Here is a 26,839-nt window from a genome sequence, read left to right as displayed (position 1 = left end):
CGCCCCTGAGAATAAGGTTGCTATAGCAACATTCACCTGATACCTCTGGCAAGAATTTTGGGACTGAGTGTGTGTGTGTGTATGTGTGTGTGTGTTTGTGTGTGTGAGTGCACACGTCCCCAACCTTTCGCAGTTCCTCCAGGAAATAGTAGGTCATGCCTGGCTCAGCAGTGGTCCTGTGTCAGCTGCAGCTGAGTGGATCTGAGCTTGGCCAGAAGGGGGTGGGAGGTAGTATGTGGCCACAGATGTTGGTGAGGTGAGATGCTCTGAGGCAGTATGCCTCATCAAGCCTGACCCAGAGGGGCTGCTGGGACATGGAGACAGAGCCAGGCTTCATCTATATCCATCAACTCGTGTAGTGGTTTGGGTCTTGTTAGTGACAGCAGATCTAAGTGAAAGTGATTTCAGTGATTTTAGCATGCCATCAGTGCTCACACATTATTAACTCACACAATAGCAATTAGCACAGGACAGGCCACAAATAGATAGTTATAGATCGTAGATAGACACTAAAAAACTATAGATAGTAGATAGACACTAAAAAAATCTAAGCAGTAAAATGAAATACTGTGTGATACTTTAAATGTGGATTTTGGCAAAATATTAACATAATATGCAGATAATAAGGTATCAGCAACCTTATACCTACATAGCTCCTGTAAAATGGTTGTGACTATATTGTAATTACACAGTAAAACATACAGTGTATTTAGGGTTAGTGTAAAACTAGGTGACAAATGTACTTACCCGAAGCAGCAACAGAACCTTAATTTCCATTTTTCATTTCTTCCATTATTTTATTATTGTTATCTAAAAAAAAACATAGCTTCAGATAATTAGTGAAAAGTGCAACAAGTTTGAATTGGCTTAATACATTATATAGGCTACATAGTCTGTAGCTTACTTTCTCTTTTTTTTCCTTTGGTTTTCAGTACTGTCACCCATCGACTCAACCCGTTGATTCGGTCACTGATGTGCTCATTGTTCATTTTAGCACCTCCATATTTAGCACTCCCACATTTGTGTGTTAGGTGTCTATAAACAATGTATGACAATGGAACAGTTAAAACATCAGTAAAATCTAAAAATTTTAAAAACTGGTGTGGCGTTTTTTTTATAGCAATACTCTGTAAAATGCAACTAAAATATGTAGTCCTGTAAAACATAAGTAAAATACTTATAAAAGTAGTGTATAAATGTAGTGGAATGTACAGGGTGTCTAGCATCCAGCATCGTAGGAGAAAAATAAAAAGAATTCCTACGAGTAAAATTATTTGGAGTTGTTGTTCCTTGCTCAGATGCATCATGGTCTGTGTGTGCAATTCTTTAGCAATATTCTTTAGCTAGATTTTTTTGAGAAAGAGAGTCTATCTGAGATGGTAAGCGTGACTGCAGTTTCAGCCAGAAGTGTGATTATTTTTCTCTCATTGGTTCATCAAGGTTGTGCGTAGTTTATTATGTCATTAAGGTCAGTAAGTTGTGAATAATGAGCAGAGCTGGAGCTCGGACAGATTAGTTCATAATGCCAGTCAATTCAATGATGAACCAGTGATGTGTGTCACCGAGGAACGCATGACTGAACCCTGATTAGAGCGTCACACTGGCCTGGAACTGAACAAATCAACCTGGAGTCATGCAAATCAATTAATCTTAAATGAGTTTTGCTAATGAATCATCTATGGTCTAGATGGCGATCAGAGCCGAATGATAAATCAGAAAGCCGGTTAGGTTGTTGAAGGCCAAGAGTTTTTTGATATCACTTTGTGTTTTTTTCCTAATGGTTTATTTAGAATTTATCATTGAAACATTTTAATTTTAAAAATATATTTTTGTTTAATAGATAGATTTAAATAAATAATCTAATAGATAGATTTAAATAAATCTATCTATCTATCTATCTATCTATCTATATATATATATATATATATATATATATATATATATATATATATATATATATACATATATATATCTTAAATATTCAGCATACTTATGATTTTAAAAAATGACTAATTTTATAATTACAAAAAATGATAGATAAATCAATTAAGAAAATAATTGAAAAGAAAAGAAAATTTGCCATCTTAGTATGCGACATGACAAACTGACACACCTGAGGACTAGCCGGTGTTGAAAAGATGTTCAAGGATCTAGCGTCACCTCATCTATTATTATCTGCCTGAAACCTCATTGATAGCACTAAGTGTGTTCTTTCTGCTCTCTCTGTCTTTTCCCTAAAGGGCACATCACAGCCACAGTGTGTTGTGTGGGACCACACCAACCCGTAAGTCTGCTCGTATACACACACACACACACACACACACATGCACACACACAGTTGCTGTAGAAGCTATCCCTGACAGCCTTTTGTATTCATATCTGTGTTTATTCAGTCTTATTAGAGTGTCTAAGGGACGTGTTTGCATTTCCACATTTATTAAAAATCGGGAGCTATGGTAATGAAATCTCTGACATGGTATTAATTAAATTATTGTGTGGGAATCGGGTTCCTATTTTCTTGTCCTGCCGCACAATGGAAGAACGACACACAGAGAAACACTTCCACTTGAGTCACTAAATCAGACTTCAAATGCATTATAATGCAGCATGTACTGTATATACTGTAGCGTTGCAGCTTTATCTGCTACAGATCTTTCACCTACTTCCTGACTCTACCTTTAATGTGAGCTGTGACCTACTGTGTCATGTTTGAACTCATGTAGGGTTGCAACAGCATGTAAAATATTGAAATATACTGTATGATGAAGGTATAACTCAAGGTCGCAGTGTCTGTGTAAAATAGTGCATTCTCAAAGACAGTGATATTATATTAAAGGAAAAATCCACCCTGAAAGACTTATCATCTTTATAAATAACGTGTGATCTTCAGTGATGTCCGTGATTTATAAAGTTCCGAGTCAACTTTCTTTGGTTTAAACTTCTTTCATCATCAAATTCATCTATTTTCATTTAATGGTTTTCTACATTATCCACAATGCCATTTGACTATCCTTCATTACTACCTAAAGAGAGTGATGCAGCAGAGCTTTAGTCCTTTACTCAGTCCACCTCTCTCACTTCCTCATCTGTACACTCTGCTCAAACAGATCAGTATCCAAAGCTTCAACTTTTATACTAATACCACCGTCAATGCCATCGTGTTTATCATCTCATCTCTCTCTCTTCTAGATCGCTAACTAGCCGAGCAGAGTCTCTGCCGTAACTTAGCGTAAATATTCTGGAACTTTGAGTGCAATGTTTGCTGTATCCACTACTTCTACATTGGATTATTGTTTAATTAGTATGACATTAAATGTTTCTGGAAAACAGTGAGTGAGAAAAGAACAAAATTATTTTGTTTTTTGACGCTAATAGCAAAACCTGACTGTCATTATCATGAAATGGAGGCGAAGACAGATGTAATTGCAGGTAAAGCAGTGTTTAATGAAAAAAACAGGTGAGCAAAATGTAATTCCAAAACCATAAGGCAGGTTCAGGATCAGACAGGCAAAAGTCAGGTGATCAGCAAACAGGGTTAACTATGCAGGTCAAAGGCAAACAATGATAAACAGATCAGGTCAAATCAGAGAAACAGTCAAAACAACGGCTTGGTATAGTCAGGTGCAGGACGACAAAACTGAGCGTATATTTTTCAGTGTGTGAATGAATGAAAGTCTGTTTTTAAGAGTACCAGTGTGTGTGTGTGGCTGTCCATTTTGTTCAATCAGAAGCTTGATGATTGTGAACGGGGTTGTATGTGTGTTCTGGGGAGTGTAGTCAAACAGCCATGTTTGTAGGCCGCAGGATCTGCTGGGAAATGGAGTTTGTGGATTGCTGTGACATGACTGTTATTAGTTATGTTTGAGATTGCTGAATATTTTCTCCTAATAAATGCCGTTATAACTGCGCTAGTTAGTACTGTGGTGAGATGTCAGTGCAGTACACAACCACTAACTTCTCACAAGAGTAATGAAAATACAGCATCAGCCAACAAATTTGCCCCAAAATCACTAATCATGTCACAGATATTTCAATATAAACATATTTGGTGTGGATTTTAACTTTAAATATTAGGTTATAGTTAGGGCAGCGGCTATGATTTTTTTTTTTTTTTTTATTGACGTGTTTAAGAGGATTGGTCTTACAAAAATAGGCAGTGACATTTAAAAAAATCTGTCACAATGTACCAAGTTGCTATGACAATTTAGACCTTCATGTCGGCGCACCCCTCAAACATCCCAGCTAAATTAATTCTGGCCACTCGGCACAGAACCAGGCCGAACCTGGCTGAGGAGGAACTGTAGCAGGAGGTAATTACTGAGGGAGAAAACCTTCTCTATCTGCAATCTTGCAAAGTCAATTAACACACAACCCTCATACATCTCTCGCCAAATGAAATTCCAGATCAGTCAGGAATATCATTTAGCAGCACTGTGATTAAGATTTTTATCCTGATTATGGTGTTGCATGCTGGGTCTTTTAGCAATGCATGGTGAGTGTGATCATTTTTCTTTCTCCCATTGTTCTTTTTTTTAAAATTTACATCTTTTTCTCATGCAATTATCACTTTCTTTTAACAATTCCTCTGATGCCGGCTTTTTACCATAATGAGGATCATCTCTCTTACCCTCTCTCTCTCTGTGTGTGTGTGTGTGTGTATGCAGATTCTCACATGTGTGTGTATAGAGAGATTTTGTGTGTGTGTGTGTGTGTGTGTGTGTGTGCATGCAGTATTGTTTCTTTCTCTCTTGTACCAGACTCACAATTGTGAAGCCTCTCGTATCTGCCTCTGCATAATCAAGCCATAATTGTGCTTTTCATTCGAATCAGATTATTCACAGTATGATAACTGTACAAGCCAATATCACACGTTTCAAAATATCAGTGTCTGCTTATAAGCAGTTTTCAAAAGAGGCCTGCATTAAATGCAATATCCTCGTGTTTTATGTGGTCACACTGTATAATCTCTTATTTAAACAGATAATCGACTGTCCTAATATACTTCCCTACAAACAATACACCTTTAACAAGCAGCAGTTCAGTGGATCCTCCTTGTCATGCTGCCTCATAGCTGTGTTAGCTAATGTTATGGGACAATGAGGAAGTTTATCTCAGCACCAAGAAGTGGTAGAAAGATTACAACACTCACTGACTTGAGTAAACGTAGTCCTACTGTAGTAGTAATTCAGTTGAGTAAAACTAAAATTAGTGATTAAGAAAATTACTTACACTGTGTATGAGTAAATAAGTGATGTATTGGGCCAGGGAAGCTCATCTGTCTCTACTATCTCAGACGTTGCTGCTTTACTGCTGCTGTGTAAGTCTCTGGTGTCTGAAGTGTAGGCATTGAGCAGGAAACTGCTTTAATTTGATTGGCTCTTGAAATTGAACTGTTTAAATTTTCACATAATGCCTTTTAATTGGCTTACAGTCTTCTGGTTTTTGTTTTTGTTTTTTTTTTCACTCTGTAATGGTGATTAAAAAAATACATATAATGAAGTTGAATATTTATTTTTTTTTAAATCTCAAATAAAAGTCAAAGTGCTATGATTTAATTATACTCAAAAAAGGGCCATTACACTGAACTCTACTCAAGTACTTTAACAAGAGTACATGTACTATTGCTAATTTTTTTATTAGCATTGCAGATTTGATCTAATCTGTCAACACACTTTATTCACTAATACATTATGTGATCACAGAACACAGAAATGCCTTTCTCAGTGTGATTGGTGCCATGGAAATCTAACATAAACATAAGTCAGGTTAATGTAACCCAGATTTAATATGGTGTCTAATAAATATGGTATTAATAAATTGTAAGTCATAAAGTGCACAGATGAAGTAAGTATGAACATGGAAAGATGATGAGCTCTCATGGTTCAGTAGCACCTGACTGATGGTAGTTCCAAAGATCGTTGGCTGGATGGGTGGGGTTGTTAGCAAATTTCTCACCCCATGTCCTTGCTCTGCTGGTGAACAATACATTGATGGGAGTGAGAAGGTATCTGATGATCTTCTCAGCAGTACAAATTAATTGGAATAGTTTTGAATTTTGAGTTTTGAACATTGAATTTCCTCAACTGCCTCAGCAAGAACATCTGTTGTACTTGACTCAGCATGTGATGTTCTCCTAGCACTTGAGGCTATTCGTAATAGTGGAGCCCAGAAATCTGAAAGATTCAACAGTGCTTACAGCGGTGCTGTTAATAAACAGAGACGGGTGCGACGGTGGTTGGCCGCTGCAGAAGTTGATACACATCTCAACAGTTTTGTGAGTGTTCAGCTCCAGGTTATTGCTCACACAGCAGACTGTGAGTTATGCTATTTCCCTTGTGGTAGGCAGACTTGTCATTGCCCTTTATGAGACCTACTACAGTGGTAACTTGATGAGTTCTGCATTCAATAGAAATGTAGTCATTTGCATATCATGAGCATAGTAAATGAGAGAGTATGCACCCTAGTGGTGCACTCCTGTCTGTCAGGAAGATTTTAGGTGAGAATTCTAGCTGATGAAGCTTGCCATGCAGTCGTTCAGGGATGATAGTATTGAAGGTGGAGCTGAAATCCACAAAAAGTGCTGATCAGATGTAATGGAGGCCCATGTTGACTGCATCCTCCAATGACCAGTTGGTCCTATAGGCGAACCACACTGGATCCAGATGGGGGCTTGTGTTTCTTTTCAAAAATGATAACACTGGATGCTCAGATGATTTCATGATCACCAATGCCAGGGCTACTGGACGGTAATCACTGAGGATGAAGATGTTATCTTTTTTTGGGACCTCGAACAATTATTGATGTCTTAAAGCAGTTAGTCTTACTAAGTTAGGTGAGTAATTTTAGCCATGATTCACTGCTAGTTATAGTTATGTTCCCGTTGTGCTTCGAAGTCAGAAATTTACACCCAAATATAGTGACCTCAGCAGAAAACTCAGGTTACAGAAATGGTAGGATAACATTGCAGAGGTAATGCTCATATTAAATTAAAAATATGTTATGAGAAGGGTGGTATGGTGACACAACAGGTACGCTCCTTGAAAATTTAGAAGCCTTATATATATATTCATCATCTGGGGATCATCTGGGGAAACTTACTCTTATTTATCCATTCTTTCATTCATTTGTCTTCAGTAACTCTTCAGGGTCACAGTGGATCAGGAACCTATTGAGGGAGCAATGGGTGTGAGGTGGGAATAAACTCTGGATGGGGTTTATATATATATATATATATATATATATATATATATATATATATATATATATATATATATATACATATATATATACACGAAGGGGGCAATTTAGTGTAGACATTTCACTTACTGACTTTTTTGGGAGGTGGGGGGAAACTGGAGAACCTTGGTGAAAACCCACATAGACATGAAGAGAACATTCAAAGCCTTAATTATCTAATAAACCATCAAAGTACCACTGAAGAAGCCCTTTTCAAAGGGTGGAGTGTTGCTGCCTTCACAGGAATTAGAGTTCTATCTTGAGCTCTGATTACTGTCTTTGAGTTTCAGTTTTCCTTACAGTACATCAAGTTCTCCCACCTCTCAAAAACATTGGTGCTAATGAGCATGTACTTGTTAATTGGTGTTAATAAGCGTGTACATAGTAGGTTTCCAGTACCCCGAGGGATTCAGTGCAACCTTAACTATGACAAAGTGGTTACTGAAGATGGTTGCAAGAATTGTTGAAATATTGTTTAAAGCACTGGAGGGCTAGCGGTTAGGCCATGGCACTCTTACCACTGCGGCCCAGGTTCGATTCCTGGCCAGGGAACTGACCCCAGCACACGGCGGTACACTCCTAGTGCCGCTCCCAAGCCAGGATAAAATTGGGCAGGGTTGCGTCAGGAAGGGCATCTGGCATAAAACTGTCCCAGATCAAATATCCGAATCGATGATATGCTGTGACGACCCCTAACAGAAGCAGCCAAAAGAAGAACAACATATGTGTGTACTCCACAAATGACATACTAAAGTGCTCCAGATAAGGAGTTTGAATACTGAGGCTGTTTATGCTGAAGTTTGTGATGAAACCTATCCAACGAGTCAGGGCTTTTCTAGAAAGTTTGAAAATCATTCCAGTCATTGTGAATGTAAGAAGCCTAGCAGAAGTAAGCAGAAATAAGTCCTATAGATGTGACTGTTTGTTGTAAATAGCTGGTGATTGAGCTTGGACTTTGCCAATAGAAACCCATAATGCCCTTTTGACTGCCTCATACTTCTCAGCCAGTCAGAAAAAAAGCATTAACATTGTTTTCAACAGCCTGTGCTGCCAGTCTTATTACCGGTCTGAGCAATGGATATGTGTAACACTATTGATGGACTAGTTTGTGTTGAGATAAGCGCAACTCTAGTTTGGGATTTACTTTCACTACTTTCACACATATGGCTATGTACCATTATTAAACAGCATTGAGTGGAGAATACCATTAATGTCAACATCAGTGATAGCTGGTGATTAATAGTGACAGGAAAAGCGCAGTTATCAGGCTGACCTAGACAATAAAGTTTAACTTGCATACGAGAAGTAACATGATATGGCCACTACCGACTGGAGTAAAGCACACTAGGACTCAGGACTCTCCATTTTCAACATTATTAACAACACGACTTTTGTTCCTAACAGATATTTGTTCTTACAGAGGAAAAGTCTAATCAAATGTTTCAGGATGTAACATACAGTCATGGGAACAAGAAAGTGCACCCTACTTCAGTTGAGTTTTTATTTATCAGGACCTAAATAATAATTCTGTGGTCCTTACCAACTTCTACAAACAAACAAATAATCTCAGCTGGCAACAAAAATTTACAACAGATTTCATTGTCTTTTTTCCTCAAAAAGTAGACCAACATTCAGAAACCAGGTGGGAAAAAAATAAGTACATCCAATAAGTCAGTAGCATGTAGAACCACCTTTCATTGATTTTTGAGGGCATTCGTTTATGCTTAGCTCTCTAAAGCTCCTGCCACAGAATCTCAGTGTGGTTGAGGTCCCGACTTTGACTTGGCCATTCCAACACCTTTTTTTTTTTTCCTCTTTAGCCATTTAGATGTCAATTTTCTGGTGTGCTTGGAATCATTGTCCTTTTGCACGACTCAGTCCCAGCTTATGCTGTTGGACAGATGGCCTCATATATGTCTCAAGAATATTCTGGTATAAAGTGGAGTTCATCGTTGTCTCAATGACAGCAAGTTTCCCACGTGGCTCATGTGGCTGCAGAACAAGGCCAAATCATCACCCCTTCACCATCATGCTTGACAGTTGGTATGAGGTATTTGTGACAATATACTCTGTTTGATTTTTGCCAAACATGTTGCTGTGCGTGATGACCAAACATCTCCACTTTAGTTTCATCAGTCCACGGGCTATTGTTCCATAACTTTTGTGCTTCGTTCAGATGCAATTTTACAAACCTAAGTAATGCTGCCATATTCTTTTTTGGAGAGAAGGGGCATTTTCATAGCCAGCAGTCCATGAAAGCGATTCTTGTTCAGTGTTTTTCTGACTGTGCTGTCATGAACATAAACATTTAATGTACTTACAGAGGCCTGTAGGTCACATGATGTAGATCTCGGGTTTTTCTCTATATTTCTGAGCATTAAACAGTTTGACCTTAGACTGAATTTGCTGGAATGTCCACTCCTGGGAAGATTGGCAATTGTCTTGGAGGCTCTCCACTTGTAAACAGTCCTTCTCACTGTAGAATAATGAATTTCAAATAGTTTGGCGATGGACTTATAACCCTTCCCAGATTAATGAGCAGCAACAATTGCTTCTCTGAAGTCATGGCTTATGTCCTTTCTTCTTGGCATGACGTAGACACACGTCTGAGTGCTCCAGAATACCAAACTGCCAAAAGTTCTGCATTTATAGAGGTAGTCACAAGTAATCTTGCGCATTTCATTAGTAACACCTGGCCGCTAATTACTCTCTTAATGATTGAGAAAGCAGGAAGAGTATACTACTTTTTTTTCCTTTTTTTTCTAAATGTTGGTTTACTTTTTGGGAACAATTGACTAAATATTGAAATCTGTTGTGTGTTTGTTTTTTGTTTTTTGCTTTTTTTTTTGTCACCTGATGTTATTTTTTATAGTGACTGTATAATACTAAAGATTCTTAGATGTAGAAACATTTCTGAGAGTATGTAGGGTCCTGATTTTGAATAGTGCATTAAAAACCTGCAAAAGGCCATAAAGTTAAACTAGTGAAATTAAATCACCAAGGGCTGTATTCAGAGTCCATTTGAGTGCATATAGTGAGAACTTAATATTGAACCCATGGGAAATTTAGATCCCTTTAATTTCATATATATATATATATGAATTTTTATTTAAATCTTTGTATACCCTCTTATTACCATAAACTGTATTTTACCATAAACTGTATTCTACATTGGGAGCAAAGAGAAAACTGTCAATCCACATTTTTTATCTCCTGATTATGTTCTGGCTTAAAGAAAATTCCTTGGAGTAGACACAACCTGTCCCGAGAGCTCAACGCAAGGAATCTAGAAATCTGCCAACCTCAGAAATGTAATAATCTTTATGCGGCACCCAGAAATTCAACTTAAGCAGCTGTGTAAACCAAGTCTGAATACAAATAAGTTTCCCTGCTTAAATATTGATGTAACTTTAGAACTTAAGTTTCCAGCTTAGGTTGCGAACTCTGAATACGGCCCCATGTGAATGCCTTTGAATGTGCTATTGCTGAGTAGGCTGTTAATTAAAGTAAAATTTCATTTTATTTTGCTTTTATTTCTTTGAAAACCTATTATAGATGTAGTTTAGTTAACTAACTCAGACAGTGTATATACGGGGGTGGGTGGAGGGTATTCAGACTCTTTTGCTTTTGTTATACCTACAGTACATATACAGTATCCACTTCAAATTTATACACACAATATCCTTTGGCTTTGGACTTAACAAAAAAGTGTGTATTCATAAGCACATACAAAGATGCATTATGTTTAAAATCGAAATTGATAGGGAAACAAGTAACAACATTAGCACTTTAATGCAAAGCTGTTGTTGCAGCTTCCATGCGTCTGTGGTATGCAACTCGTTTCCAGTTCCCCAAGGCTATGAAGGTCCCTCTGATGGATTTGCAATTTCAAAATCCTCCATAAATAATGTCAGCAGATTAGCTAGTAAGATTAGCTAGCAAGAGCCTTCGCATTCTTTTGTAGCCTTGAGTTAATTTGGCTGTATGTTTGGGATTGTTATCTTGTCCATCTTCTACTCAGATTCAGATTCTTGGCCAGTGAGATTAAATTCTCTGCTATTATGTCCTGGTACATTGCTCCATTCAGATTTTCTTTGATGATGTGTAATGCCCCAGTACCGTTTGCAGAAAAGCAGCCTCGTATCATGATGATGCACAACCCTTCTTTCTCCAAAAATGACAAGCTGAATTAATGCCAAAGAGTTCTATAATTTTCCATCTTTGTTCCAAAAGAGTTTTGACTCGTCTTAAATGCTCATGTGTAAATTTTAGACAAGCATCTCTGTGCTTCTTTTTTTCTAAAGAAGTATTGAGTGATGTGCAGTTCACTGCTTATTGTTCTCTGTGTAACTGTTGTTCCTGCTGCTTTAAGGTCATCCTGCAACTCTTTTTGAGTGACAGCTAGCTTCTCTCGCTTACCTTCCTTATCATTAGTATGAGAGCATGTTGTGAAATCTTGGTTGTGCACCTGTACTGGGATGATTAGCTGTAGTTCCATGAGCATTCCACCTGCATATTATCAAAAAAATTGTAGTGACAGGAATATTTAAGGTCCTTGTTATGTGGTTTTTATCATTTCCTTGTTGTATAATGTTGTTTCTGAGAACTTTAGAAAGCTCCTTCACCATCACCATGATTTCAGCAAGCAACAAGTGCAACAATCAAAAACAGAAGTGTCCAGAGACTTATATTTGTCCAAGATGAAGGACTATATTTACAAGGAGCCTACATTAGCTAAATGCTTATTAGGTTGGTTGTGAGAAGACTCGTATTGATGCACTTGTAGCCAAGAGCAAATCTAATATCTAAACAAATCAATCTGTATAATCTGTATAAAATGATCATCAGTGATGTTGTTTTAAGGATGTTCATAATTAAGCAGTGTAAACGTAAAACTGTCATTGATGTATTGGCCTAGCCTAGTTAGCTGATGATCGCTCGAAGACTGAGATGATGCATGCATCCATGCCTGAGGTTAAATGTCTATAGGCAGCTGTTACTGATGCTGCCATAACCAGGAGTGATGGAGATTAAGCTGACTTAACTGTCTAGAGGGCACTTGTACTGCCTGAGGGCAAAAAGCAGAGGCTAAAGCCCACCATGTCTATCTGTGCATAATGCATTATTGTAATAGGCTCTACTGTATACCTCTCAGTGTAGCTCCTATACAGTATAAATCTCATATAGTATTCTTATTCTTACCAATTTTTCCAACAAAAAAAACAAAAATCCACAACTGAAAAACATGGTCATACTTTGATTATGCGCTCTGTATATATGTATATATATATATATATATATGTATATATATATTTTTTTTTTGTAATCTCAATGAAGAGAAACAGTCTGTAGTCTGCAGACAGTAAACTCTGATGTTTATCTGAACTCTGGATACTGTGTAATCTAAAATTCCCTTTTGTTGTGGCGACTGACCTTATGGAGTTTTAACACTAGAGCTTCAACTGCATTCTGCCTCATATGTTCCAAGTTAATCATCAAAGCTTCTAAAGCGCAAAGGGGCCTCTGTAATCAGACCCATAAAATACAAAACATTGCACAAAGCGAAATCCCTCGATGCCCTGTGATGAATTGCATTTGATTACAATGTCATAATGAATGCACTGTAAGGATTGTATGAGCACAGCGATTCGCTAATGCTTTCACAGATATGCAGCTATTGCGGGCGAAGAGGAATGGGAAAAGCTGCGTTTGTTATGAGCTAATTTGTTTTGAGTAAAGCTTTATGGATCTGCTCGGATGCAGTGAGGCATATTGAGAGCTGTTATGAAACAATATTGCTTCTTTCAGAAATGGAATTGGGCAGCCATCCAACTTGTTGGTCCACTATGGGTTGAGCTAGAATATGGTTTCTGCTTTTTCCTCACTTCTGGCCTTTGAATATAGTTTAATCTTAATAGCTTGTCTTTGATAAATGAGATAAAAAGGTGATTTTAATCCATATCCAACCTTTATTTTTGAAAGGCTTGAGAGCCATGATTTGATTCCGTGTATTGACATGTTTCCATTTGAAACAGTCAGTGTTGAAGTTCTTGACTGAGTTTCCTAACAGCCAGTAGAGTTTGAGATATGCCATACCTCTGCTGAATCAAACAAACGTGACAGTAGCTTAGTGAAATAGCTAAATATGGAGAATGGCAAAGAGTTTAACAAGAGCTTTTTTTCAACTGTGGAGGATTTCGCACAAACGCCTTCACACAAGGACAGTATCCTAGGTGATGAGATTCTGTGTGTCTTTGGAGATATGCCGGACATGTCTGAGCCTAGGTCGAAGGTCAGCGGCGCTGATGATGATAGAAGGCAGCAGACTCATACCTGTGAGGCATTTGATGCATCTGGAGGGTAAACATAATTCATTTTTAAATATTGCACTACATGATAAAATAATATTTCTTACTTGTACTAATGAAGAAACGCCATTGGTGTATAAAGCCAGAATTGCATTCTTGGTCAGTCTGACCCCAGGTTACTAAATCATTCCTCTGAAAAATGCCTGTCACATGACCACCAACTTGCACAAACTCCACCCTCTTCAAAATGAATAAACTCTAATCTTTTTTCTTTTTATTTTTCAACCGGGAGATGGTTGGTAAAGGGAATTATTGTGCCAAAAATGCATCAGTAAACCATGTTTTCAGCCAACAAGCTGCCACTATAGCGCAAGTCCCGCCCCTGGGGGTGGGACATATACAATATGTCCTAGAGAGCATTTAAATTGATGAACATGAACCTAGTACAGGATGAATCATCACTATTTTTTTTTATCATTTCCCCAGAACTGCACAAACTGCAATTAAAACAAGAATATCTCCTTGAACTCTGAAATCTCTGAAACAGCAATCTTGATTTCGCTTCACATGTCCACAAAACTGCTCAAGTCCTCAAGCAGCTGAATCTAATAAACACAACTGATATCGCTAGTAATTCAAATGAAAATAAGATATAAAATCACCAGAGATTGATTAGTAATACAATCCTAATATCTACACATAGAGAAAATTCACGTCTTTGGTCCTGAACAATACCAGAGAGCTGCTTCTTTTTTCTCACTGAGACACACACAGACACACACGTTTCTCTCTCTCAGTCTCTTTATTCTCCTATTCTTTTTTGTGAGTTTCACTGTATTTGTCTGTACCACGCTTTCCTTGCTCTCATTTTCAGTGCCCTGCTAATGATCCTCCACTCTCTGCTACTCCGAACGACCTCGTCTCTACGCAACATTTGCTTTTTTTTATCCTCCCCGACCTTTGTTTGAAGTGAGAGCACTCAGGGTGCCTTCTTTCATCTTAATGCCACTTCCTTTTCCAGCTGTGCTCCATGTTCTTCTTCTTGTACTTTGTCTTCCCACTGCTGTCCAGATCTTAATTCAGTTCATGGTAGAGTTATTAGCGTACATATCAATTACATTATTGCCAAGGCATGAAATATGGCAACAACAACAACAACAACAATAATAATAATAATAATAATAATAATAATGCAAAAAGTCATTGCATGTTAGTCTTAATGTAGTGTTGTGACATATTCATCAGTATCAGCTTCCTTAAGAGCTCTTTTTTCCTTTCTTTGTTTCTTTCTTCTTCTTTTTTTTTTTTTTACTCATAGTCTCTTTGCATAAGAGCAGCCGAGATTGACTTTTTTCCCCAAAATTTGAAAAAAAAAAGGTTTTTAAATTTATTCATGGACATTTCTCCTGGGATTTGAATTTTTCACCATGAAGAAGAAAGTACACCTCTCTCTCAGTCTCTCTCATTTCTCATAGTGTGACCATACACTCTTTTCTCCTTCAGCAACCAAGTGTTTTTGTGTCTTTCACTCTTTTACCTGCCTGTTCCAAGTGTATAGTTCTGCTCCACTATCCATTGATTTTGACAGACCATCACGACTGCTTTCTCTCTATACAGTATCTCCATTTCTCTGTCTCTGTCTTTCTCTGCTTTTAGTTTACTGAGCTTCACTGGCTTGACAGCTATATGGACCATTCTCAGAGAAATGAATGTGATGAGCATTGATATTAACTAAATACTGTCTATCTCTATATAAATAGTTCATTTTGTTTAGCATGCACAAATGCCACTTTATGTCTAACAAAACAATAGGACAAAATAAGACCTGCATAAGTAATCTCTAACCGCAAACATGGGTAAGAAACATTTGTGTAAGAAAATTAGAATTTCAGTTTCTCTCAGAATATGGCATACTAGAATTGTGCAGCTATGGCTGTCATGTGTCCTCCCAAGATAAACTCTAATTCCTCTGTTAGTGCTGTATTCAGAGGATTTAATACTGAAATTGTCCTCACTGGTATTCAGACCTCAGACCTGTACTGTAACTACACACTTGTACAGTTGTGTGCACAATTAACTGTCTACACATGATATAAATTCTATTATATAACTTAAAAAAAATGCTAAATAATAGGTTTGTGCTGCATCAAGTGCTATTTTTTAATGCCTAATAATGAGAGAGGAAATATTGTTAACTTAAACCAAATTTGCAGTGATTGATGTCATGATTTTAAATTTTAAATTGTTTTTATTATATTATGCTGTATTACATTCATTTAAAAATAATAATAATAATAATAATAATAATAATCTGCTTCTAAAGTCTGCATTTTCTATCCCTGGTTTTTTTTTGGCTTAAAGTTGTTTAAAGTTTTATGGTTTAGGTGCTATTGAAAACCATCGACATGAATGTGGCATGAACTACACACAGATAGTGTTAATAATATGAATAGGCTGTCCATTAAATCAACTTAAATACGCGCGTAACCTGATTCTGAATACAAGGAACTTTCCCTGAGTAAATATTTGTTTAACTTTTCAACTTAAGTTAATTTGGTACATAATTGTTGTGGGAAAAATGGTCATTTGCTTGGTACAATGAAACCCTTTTCCCCAATGTTGTGTGTTTTTTTTGTTGTTGTTGTTGTTTGCTTTGGCTAACATGTATCTAGTCATCATGTCATATGGATTTTAGCCGGGAGAGCTTCTAGCTTGTCAGGCTCTGACTGTTCCAATTCCTAATCTGTTTTTAGGTCCTGACAGTATTGTAATTTGGGTTGGGTTTTCATGTCATTGTCCCTGTGGTGTATTTACTCTGCCAGATAATTTAGTTTTCTTTGAATTGACTTGTTTTAGGTTGCTGCGCCTCTCTCTCTCTCTCTCTCTCTCTCTCTCTCTCTCTCTCTCTCTCTCTCCGTTCTTCACTCCTTCCTGCCAGGGAAGTGTTTGTTAATTGCCAACAGGTCGTAGGCGGCCGTGGCCTTTTCATTGTGTTGGGGAGTCTTTGGCAGTTCAGTGTGAAAAGGACACAGCATTTATTGTTTCAAATGAGCCAGGGAGCTTGGGTTCACACACGCTGCTTAAGAGGTGCCAAACAAAGCCACGTCAGCTGTTTGCGCTCACAAAACTGCAGGATGAAGCGAGGACGTTCTTTTTGTGGAGGCTCATCTTAGGAAGAAGTGCTTTTATCAGCTAACATCACTGAGAGAAGTAAATCGACCTAGAAGTGCTTAGGAGTAGAGTGCACCCAATGTGTTTATTTAGGATTATAGACATTTACCGACCAATCGTTCTTACTGATACCACAACTGAGAGTGAATCCCTAAAACACATTTAGCTTGTAGGATGAGAGTTGGTGAACGATGTAGGGAACAATACACAATGGATCGTGTTGTTAAATACAAAAATAATACATCTCAGGGTAGCGTGGAGTGTGTTTTTCATATAACAACATGGTCAAAAATATGTTATCCTCCTTATGCCACAGTGATTTCACAATGATTACAATTTTTTTTATTAAAAAAATGTTACTTTGCACGTTTTAGGTTTAAGTTTATAGTTACATTTAATGTTGTGGAACGTCCATGAGACAAGTTAGTTCCTGTTATCACTTGCATTATAGCAAAGATAAACTGTCATTCCCTCACCAGCATAATCTATTCTCTCTCTTGAAGTTAATGAGACAGAAAATGCTTGTCATTTTACTGAGAAACCAGAAAACTTCTCTGTCCTTAAGACTTTCCCATGCTGGGAAACTTTATAAAGTACAGTGACTGTTACAAAGCACTGACACATGCAATTCTGTAAATCCTAACAAAAAACTTCACCATATCGATGCTGTGTATTTTTCTTTGTTTTATTAATGAAATAATAATAATAATTATTATAATAATAATAATAATAACAGGGCAAAGTCTTACACACACAATACAAACAGTGTAAATAGAAATGCTGTAACCTTTTCATTCAAAAAGAGAAGAAGAAAAAAAAAACTGAACAGTTCTGTCATCTGTCCTTTTGTGTAATTTGTCTGTTGATTGAACAATGTGTGCTTAGTCTATCAACATTTAGGGAAAAATGGATGATAGAGTAAATAATCCACTTCATTCATATTCATTACACCTGCTACTGAGTCTGTAACAGGACTGCTGCTGGTAGTGACAGACGCTTCATACCATTCTGTGTATCTAATAATTGATGCGGATGCCAAGAATGAAACCTTAAATTGATTTTTTTTATCTTTGAAAGACACTGGCCTCAGTCTTGCTAGCACATTTACACCATCCACCTCTGCGCTCAAGCGTTTCTAACAAATCCCTACTGCGGGTCAAAATAGCACCAGTTGTTATATAATGTCTCTCTATTTGATCAGCTAAAGAAAACATCGCTTTACAGGGTTCACTGAAGTCTTCAGTGTGGTTCAGTCTGCCTGAAAGCTGGCACAACTTTGCCACACTAGCAGGTAGTCTCATGCTAGAAACACTCTGCCTGCTCCAAACAAAATAATCGAAAGCAATGGATTAGCCAGTGACTGAATAGGTTTAGCTGCATTTGTGTTTACTGATGGATTACAGCAGAATGGAATAAATGTGTTGTTTTGAAATTAAAAAATTCTCATTATGGAATGAAAAAGGGCATTAAGAAAAATATGTGGCAGTGGGGGCGTGTTGGAGCGCTGGCTGACACAACTGTATTTGATAGGCTTTGATATTATTATCTGTATCATGTTCCATGTATAATGATGCATCAATCATCTGATTCTGTATTTAGCAGTAAGAACTGAATGTTCTTGGAAACATGTAATGGAAAAATAATGCAATCTGCTGTATTTAGTTATTATTTGGATGCAGAAGCCTATTAATAACGACATATCGTGACATAAATAGTGTACATCTACAAAACCCGGTTGGAATAAATGGGGCAGCACTTTTAAGGCTGGTCAGGTTAATACCATTTTGGCATTCATTTGCTCTAAGAGGGGGTCTCGACAGGTGGTAGTTTAAATGAAATTTTAAGATCAAATTGGGTTAGAAAGTCCCACAGCACTGACAGATTTTAAATGTCACACCTTCTGTTGCACCGCTCTACCCGTGTCAGCACAGCGACATTCATTTCTAACCATGAAAATGGCAACTGGGTGAGAACGGGGACAAATGATAATACAACCTACTAGTGTTATAGCAGCAAATTATACTGACACCTTCATTAAAATAGATCCCAAGGTGTATATGGTCATATCGTTTTTCTTTCACAAGAAGCTCTCCCAGACTTTCACAAAGTCTCAGACTCTAGTAGCTCAAATTTCTGCCTTGTTCCCTAATGCCACTAATTCATTCAGAGGAAATGGTCTGTGAGTAGCTGTAGCTGGACACAGATGAGACTGTGAGGCTGATTTTATATTGCAGTGCATACAAATGAAGAAAGGAAAGCCTAAGGAAAGCCTCGAGGCTCATCTTCACCATTCGCCCTAACCTTAACCATTCGTAACATTTCTTATGAGATTGCTTGTATCTGGATTGTGATCCTGAGCAACTTGTAAAGCAGCAGGTGTTAAGAAAGAATGATAAGTTCACTTAGTGGTTTCCACTGATTTTTCCGACTGGAGAGAGTGCATTACTAGTATTATTGGGTGAAGGCCACAAGGTGACATGCTGGTAATGGGAACTGTGATTTTCTCCTGTCACATTACAGTGCTCTCTGCAGCCTTTTCAGTAATTGGCCATAAAGTCCCTAATATGTGTTTGAGTGGGTTTTAAGTGATTTGCAGAGACTTTCGAGGCTTATAATTGAGTAGTGGTGTTGACCCATATCATGGCCAGTAAGATTCTTCATCAGACAAAACGAGAAGAAGACATTTGGCTGCCTAGAGATGTGAGAGAAGAGAGGCTGCATAATGTCTACTCATCTACCTGTCTCAAAAATACACTTTGGCACAGCATGAGCTTTCCTCCATCTTGACAGTGACAGTCTTTATGTTCATATGCACACAAATATTAGGACAGTGAATTCAGAATTGTTTATTTTCCTCTAGTAATAGCACTTGATTCTTAATTATTGTTAATGCTCACCATTAAGTAAGTGTTTAAAAAAATAACATCCATTGTCCGTTTATTGTTACACGTACTGTTGGTGAACTTCTAACTTCCTGTTATCACTTGTGATTTTGCAGCATCGTTTCCTCAGTAGCAATTTTTCTCTTTCTTTTGAATTAAATAAGACAAACAAACAAACAAATAAAAAATAAAAAAAACACACAGCATGTCATGACCTTGTGAAGACTCTCCTGTGGCAGAAAACCTACCGACTGTTAAAAGTAGTTAAAACTAGAGACTCCTTCCATAAATGTTAAATAAATGTATCCTTACAGAAAACCTTATGCCAATGATTACATATTTTTCTTTCCTAAATAAAAACAATTTATATATATATTAGATTATATGGCTGTCATACATGTCTTGGTGAATTACTTGTTACTTCTAAACAAGCATAGAGTCATCTCTCCCACTCCTGATGAACTCATGTTAACACATCTGGTGTTATGTGTGTAATTGCATATCCATCACGACCTTGCGACAGTTTCCCGATCCAGCGATGAGAATAATTTCAATACATTCTTCTTTTGTCAAAGGGATTCTTAAGGGCTATTTGAAAAAAATATAATATAAACTAAGAATGGAAAATTTTGGAAGACATTTTGCTAAAAATGTGTTAATTTCCCCTATGTATGGAGACTCTGTATAGAAATGATAATGTTTTAGAATGAGCGCATTAATAGAGACCTGTGAATTGCCTTGGAGCCGGCACTATTGTCAGAACTGCTGTTACAGAAAATTAATGAACACCTTCTGACCAATCAGATTCAAGACTTCAACAGTACAGTAATAAAAAACTAAATTAAATAATAGTAGCATTAGGGTTAGTGTCATGTCTTAACTTAATTTCTCCATTTGCACATTAACAATAAACTTCTATACCTTTACCCATCTATACCTTTCACTCACTTCGATTGCTTTTCTTTAGAAGGTATATATTATAGTGGATTGTAGTGCATTGTTTAATATTAATTTTGGCCAAAAACATTTCAACACCACATTTGCATGCACTTAACTAATCTGTTAATCGGAAATCTGTGAATCTACATGAATCAGTCAATAACTTGTTTTAGTAGCATCACTGCATGCTGCGAAGCTTTTGGTTTAATGTTACAGTAGCTGCATGGTTGCATTGCTTCTCTTCCAAGCATGTAGCTTGTTAGTAAGTAATTTGTTGACCAAGTTGCAGAATAGAGCTTAGAAATGCTTCACAATTGAATCACAATACATATGTATGCAGCCTATATTTTTTTAATCCATCATTATTAGTATTTATTCCTTTAACAGTTAATTTGAGGGTACTGGCTACTAATGGAGAAACTCTTAAGCTAAAAAAAAACTATTGAAAAATTGTATTGGCAATTACAAGCATCATAAAGTTTTTCTTGCCGTTATTTTGATTAGATGTTTATGCAGAGAGAGAGAGAGAGAGAGAGAGATTAAGAAAGAATGTGATAAACAATATGCTTAATATATGATTAATAATATGTCTGATTAACAGTGTACATGCACTGCATACCCTCATCACTGCAGTAAAATCAAGGTGTCTTTGAGAGTTTACCCCTGTTAATGATATCATAATAATATTGGATTTTTAGATATACCTTAATTATATCCATTAGCCAAATTTGGCATTTTTGTGTGACTGGAATTCAAACAAGTGACAGTGATTTTGTGGTTTCCATATGAATAAGGTATGAAAAGCTAAGATCACTGAAATGCCTCTCTCCCTTTCCCTAACCATTTTCTTTATTTTATGTGAAGTCTTGGTTCATGCAGATTTTGCATTCATGCTCAAACCTTAACATGACCATGCTTTTGCCTTGAGAGATCTGAGAGCTAACAAAATAATTCAACCCAGAACCATGACTTGTTTAAATAGGCATTGCAAAATCAACAGGGTGACATACCTTGCAAAAAATGGACACTGATGTATGCAATAGTTGGTTACAGCCAGACAGTCTGAAGTAACCAGAAGGCACGAACAGCAGGGGAAAAAATACACTAAAACAGATGTTAGTGAAACGAGCAGCAATCTTTTTAAGTCTATTGTTCACCTGAGGATCAAAGACAGGAAGGATATGTACACAGTGCGCAGGTGAATCTACAGGAGACTGAATCAATAAGCATTGTTTCCAGTTTAGTGTCTTCTGTTGTTAATGTATTGTGAATCATAATTTGTAATATATGTATGCATTCTTTCTAGTCAGAATAATGCTGGACTCTCTGGCATAGTGAGAAAAAGACTATACAGTACATGATGCTCAGTTTGGCACAAAATAGTCTGTTGTATTGTACAAAATTTGTTCAGATTGTTGTTATTGTTCTTCTTCTTTCGGCTGCTCCTGTTAGAGGTCACCACAGCAGATCACTGGTCCACATTTTTGATTTGGCACCGTTTTTATGCTGGATGCCCTTCCTGATGCGACCCTCCCCAATTTTATCTGGGTTTGAGACTGTCGTGTGCCACCCCAGTGACTGGGGTTGGTTCCCTGGCCAGGAATCGAACCTGCAGATTATTGATATTTTGTATAAATTCCATGTAATTACTTGTGATAGTCGATTTGATTTTGGCCGTGGTATGGTTGTTGGTGCCAGATGGGCTGGTTTGAGCTCCTGGGATTTTCATGTAAAAAATAATCTCTAGAGTTTACACTGAATTGTGTAAAATAAATAAATAAATAAATAAATAAATACACCCAGTGAGCAGTGAGCAGAAGTTCTGCAGGTAGAAACTCCTTGTTGCTGAGAGATATCATAGGAGAATGATCAGACTGGTTTGATCTGACACCACTCTTTACAACCGTGGTGAGCAGAAAAGTATCTCAGAATGCACAACACACTGAACCTTGAGGCAGATGAGCTACAACAGCTGAAGGCCACACTGAGTTCCACTCCTGTCAGCCAAGAACAGGAATCTGAGGCTACAGTGGGCACAGGATCACTGTCCAGAAGACAGAAAATAGCAGTTTTTATTTCAAGATAGGTGCTTCTCCAACTTATTACACTATTTAATAAAGCATTTCTACTTGCTAATTTTGTAGTTTTACTGATGGATGTTCTCTCAAAAAAGAGCCAAGGAGACAATTTGGGCAACTCCTTGCAGAAATAATTCCTCTAGCTGCTTGCTTGCCAGAAATGAAGATGACCTAACATTTATAATATTATTAGCTAATATTACTTTTTGGCATACAGTTGCCATCCATAATTCATTTCTCCACCATTTCCCACTACCCTTCTTATTCTTCTTTTTCAATTTTCCCTCCCCTGACGCCCTGATAGATAAAATCTTCTTCATTTTAAACAGTACTATGTGCATGTTCATTTAAATGAACTCATGCAAGGCACAGACATACTAATGAGATGTGAAGGCTTTAAAAGTGTTTTACGTATTTTATTTTATATTTTTATTGATCTAAATTATCAACTTTTAGGGTCATCCTTAATGATTGGGGCCCCAGGCAATATCCTGGCTTACATGTCATGTAGGTACAAGTGGTTAAGTTCAGTATGAGGGATTGGGCTTAATTTGCATGAAATTGAAGAAAATCACTCTTGCTTATTAGAATTCATGGAAATTTTTCATATCAGGCTGAAATTATAGCACTTAATGTTTGAATAGTTTCTACCGACTCACACGGCCTTACTGTGACTGACTAGCTCTGGACATTTCTACTGATATTGAATGCATTGCTAAAGTCACATTTTATGCAATTTATGTAAAAAGCACACATGACTTTCTATTATATTGTCTGTTGCTAAACATAGTGGACTGTACAGTATATTACAAAAAATTTCAAGAAAATGAAAGAGAGGAAGCACAACTTTTTATTATATATATATATATATAAAACTGTGTGTGTATGTGTGTGTATGTTTGATATGTAACATGCATGAACGATAGGTTTCTATTAATGCACTCATTCTAACACATTATCATTAACTCACAGAGATTTCGAATCAAAGACTAATAATACACATAGCCAATTGATTTTACTGCACCAAACAAGCTCAAAGGACATTTTTTGCTCCCTGACTTTTGAATTAAAATCTTGGGCATTGGTCTTCGCTCTTGTTTAATTTTCAGTCTCTCCTCACAAGTATCAGCATCAAACGACTTTTCTGAAATCAATTCAACATTAGCAGTCTGCCATTTTGTACCCAAAATCAGCTAAGCTGCTTGCTGAAGAAAGAAGTGACAGCTAGCTAGACTTATATAAACAACAAATTTCAGAAATGAACGCAAATAAACAAACAGAACTTTATACTTTCATTTCATTCGTAATGCTTACAATTATACCTAAGCGATTCCGAATGGCACAATATGTTTAATAAGTTTGAAATATCAGTCACGTTCCTTCCTGATTTACTGACTGGCAGCTGGTTATGAGGTTCCGCCCCTTTGAGAGATCTACCAATCATCATAAGGAGAAGCCACACATCCAGGCAAGACGAATGAAGAATGTTGAGACTCACTCACTCCCAGTGAAGCTGTGTGTCCGGGTGGGACTCAAAATGACGTGTTACTAGCCTGTTGTCCAATGAGCGTTAATCTTTTGTCCCATTAAATCAGTGAGTACACAAACACCTAACAGACACTAATTGATGCACAGGCTTCACTGAGTGTGTATTAGCTCTGTGTCATGGGCTTCAAAGAAGACTTTCACACAGGCTGCTCTGCTCCCCATTTGAGTTTAATGAACGAACAGTGTGATATTGCAATGAAATATTTGATCATTTGATTCACTAAAATATCGAATTTCACCAAGATTGATGAATAATACAGACACTTTGGTAAACATTTCATTGGCACATTTTAATGAAATTATAGGCTTCCTGTGTAGTCTTAAAGCAATTACCTGTGCTCCACTCCTATTCACACCAGTTCACTAGACTAAATTCTGACAATGTGACACAATTACATTAGAATTAATCAATTTTAATAAGAACAGTTAAAGTTAGAATAAGGAGTGGAGTTAGTGTAGCTTATTATATAAAATCTAATACAATCACTGTTACTAATTATACTTCCTGCAACTCTCAAGTGTGCTAAAGGCTGATAAAGTAATCTTCCCTTCTTCTATTTGCACTACATTAAAATTATATTAAACACAAACCCAAGTAGACCTTGAATAATTGACTAACCAGTGCATCACTTTTGTTCAGTGGTACGAAGTCTTTCCATCCACACAGCACTGTAAGTGATTGGACAATGACTACTTAACCTATTTCAAGTCAGAAGCACTTTCCCACAGCTGGTGAAAGATGTCAATCCGTTTATCAAGAAAATTCTCAATAATAATTTGATTACCACTGTGTTTATTAGTGATATAAACTGCAGTTACTCTACTCCAGGAAGTAGCAACACTGCACAAGGTTTGTATGTGTGTGTATGTATGTGTGTGTGTGTGTGTCTAGTAAACTGCATGCACATGTGCACTCTCATTCAGGGATTGTGTTATGAGTTGGCAGACAAATCAGCTTCTACTTCTGTTTATTCAATAATACTCTCACTCGGCGAGGGCTATTTCTACATTGCTTACAGTTCAGTGTTTTAAATGCCCATATGTCTGCACCATCTGCCTGCAAAAATCCTGACTTTCCATGTACATCAGCAAAAAAAAAAAAAACTCCAGACTCAACAATCTGGTCACATATAACACTCACCCTCAAAATATACTTAAATTATTTGATGAAGAAAAAAACATGCACAAGCTGTCTTTGTTATAGTTCTTTGTTTTTGGGTTAAAATGGTCCATTTTATGGTTTATTTATTTTTTATTAAAGATTATACATTATTTTTCACCACAAAACTTTGTTATTGGCTGGTCTTGTCTACAAAAAAGTTGTATTTATGGTACAATGATATATTTATGCTCACTGAGGATGCCCCAAGCATAAAAAAACTATTTCCATTAATATTGTTTTGATTTCTAATAACTAGAGTAAAGATTCAAATAGTTTTGCTAATAATTATTAATAATTCATATGCATTGCTATAAAATTGAGATTTCCAATGAGAAATCTGTTCCTAACCATAAATATATTTTAAAATAGCAAAAATGTTGCCAGTCTCTACACTGTACATCTGGCTTGGTATTTGAAAACTGTATTTTCGTGTAAATATTTTGTTTTGTTGAGACTGCATGGGCGATCATCCATGTGCCAGCATTCCAACCACTCGCACCATGCCACAGCGTCTGTACTCCAGGTGAAAGGCTTTACAAATGTCTATATTGATTCAGCCTGTAGCCCCCACGATCAATAGGTCATTAGGTGTTAACACATAGTGCCACTGCAGCTTTCAATTCATTGCAGGGCACATTTTAGCATGCACACACTGATCCTGATCTTTGACATGGACTTTTCTGCTCTCGTTTTTTTGTTCCTGAGCAGGTAAGGGCTCAACCTTGCTGCTATAGGCAATTTCTCGAATGACCTGGAATTTCAAGCTGCTTAGTGGGGTCAAATTTGTACTAAGAGTCAGCCAGGGATGGGTCATGTGTGTGTGTGTGTGTGTGAGTGTGACTTTTCCGGTGGGGATGACTGCCTTAATCTGCCACCTAATACCCCCAAACCGGCTACACATCTAAGCTGCTTAACCACACACCCTGTATAAAAGTGAAGTGGGAAAAACATCCAAAACTCGAGTCGAGTATCAAGAACCTTTTTTAATTGCATGATTCATTCATTCATTCATTCATTCATTCACTATATCAGGGTTGTGGTGGGTCCCACGAACACTGGGTGTGAGGCGGCAATATACTTTGAATGGGACCATCACAATGATTCATTTATTTGTTTATTTTTTCGGTTATAATGCATTACCCATGCATATCATTCTTCATTAATAACACTTGTGTCATTGACACAAATCCGTCCCAACCAGAGCATTTTGCCTTTCCTAATTATCGACACCATTGTCCAATCAGAGACCTCAGCTGGAAAATCAAATTGCCGCAAAGTCTTGCCACTTACAAGTGGTCGTACTCAGAGTGGAGCTACACGCTAATGGGTTGCTCACATCTGTGTTCAGATCTCAGACATAACTACAGACTTGCGTGCTATTCAGAAAGTTACACATGTGAGTTGGTGTTTGCATAAAACATAGGTGTGACTCAGTTATGTGCAATTCTGACCTTGGATTTAAGCCCATTTTTCTTGCATGATATTGAAAAACCTTAAAATAAAATTTATGTAACC

General features: G+C 37.1%; 1 protein-coding gene across 10 annotated transcripts in view; it reads left to right on the top strand.

Moving 5' to 3' along the window:
• Positions 1-26,839, top strand: part of adgrb2 (adhesion G protein-coupled receptor B2) — a 394,590-nt gene that overhangs the window by 244,543 nt on the left and 123,208 nt on the right. For all 10 annotated transcript variants that reach the window (XM_053231516.1, XM_053231523.1, XM_053231522.1 and 7 more), the window contains one exon: positions 2,241-2,284. In XM_053231516.1, coding sequence (XP_053087491.1) covers positions 2,241-2,284 — 44 coding nt within the window. The remainder of the gene's footprint in view (positions 1-2,240; positions 2,285-26,839) is intronic.

The sequence above is a fragment of the Pangasianodon hypophthalmus genome, chromosome 29 (genome assembly GCF_027358585.1).
Source record: "Pangasianodon hypophthalmus isolate fPanHyp1 chromosome 29, fPanHyp1.pri, whole genome shotgun sequence".
In the NCBI taxonomy this organism is placed as follows: Eukaryota; Metazoa; Chordata; class Actinopteri; order Siluriformes; family Pangasiidae; genus Pangasianodon; species Pangasianodon hypophthalmus.
Note: the sequence above shows the minus strand (reverse complement) of the source record. Positions and strands in the feature narration are given on the sequence as shown.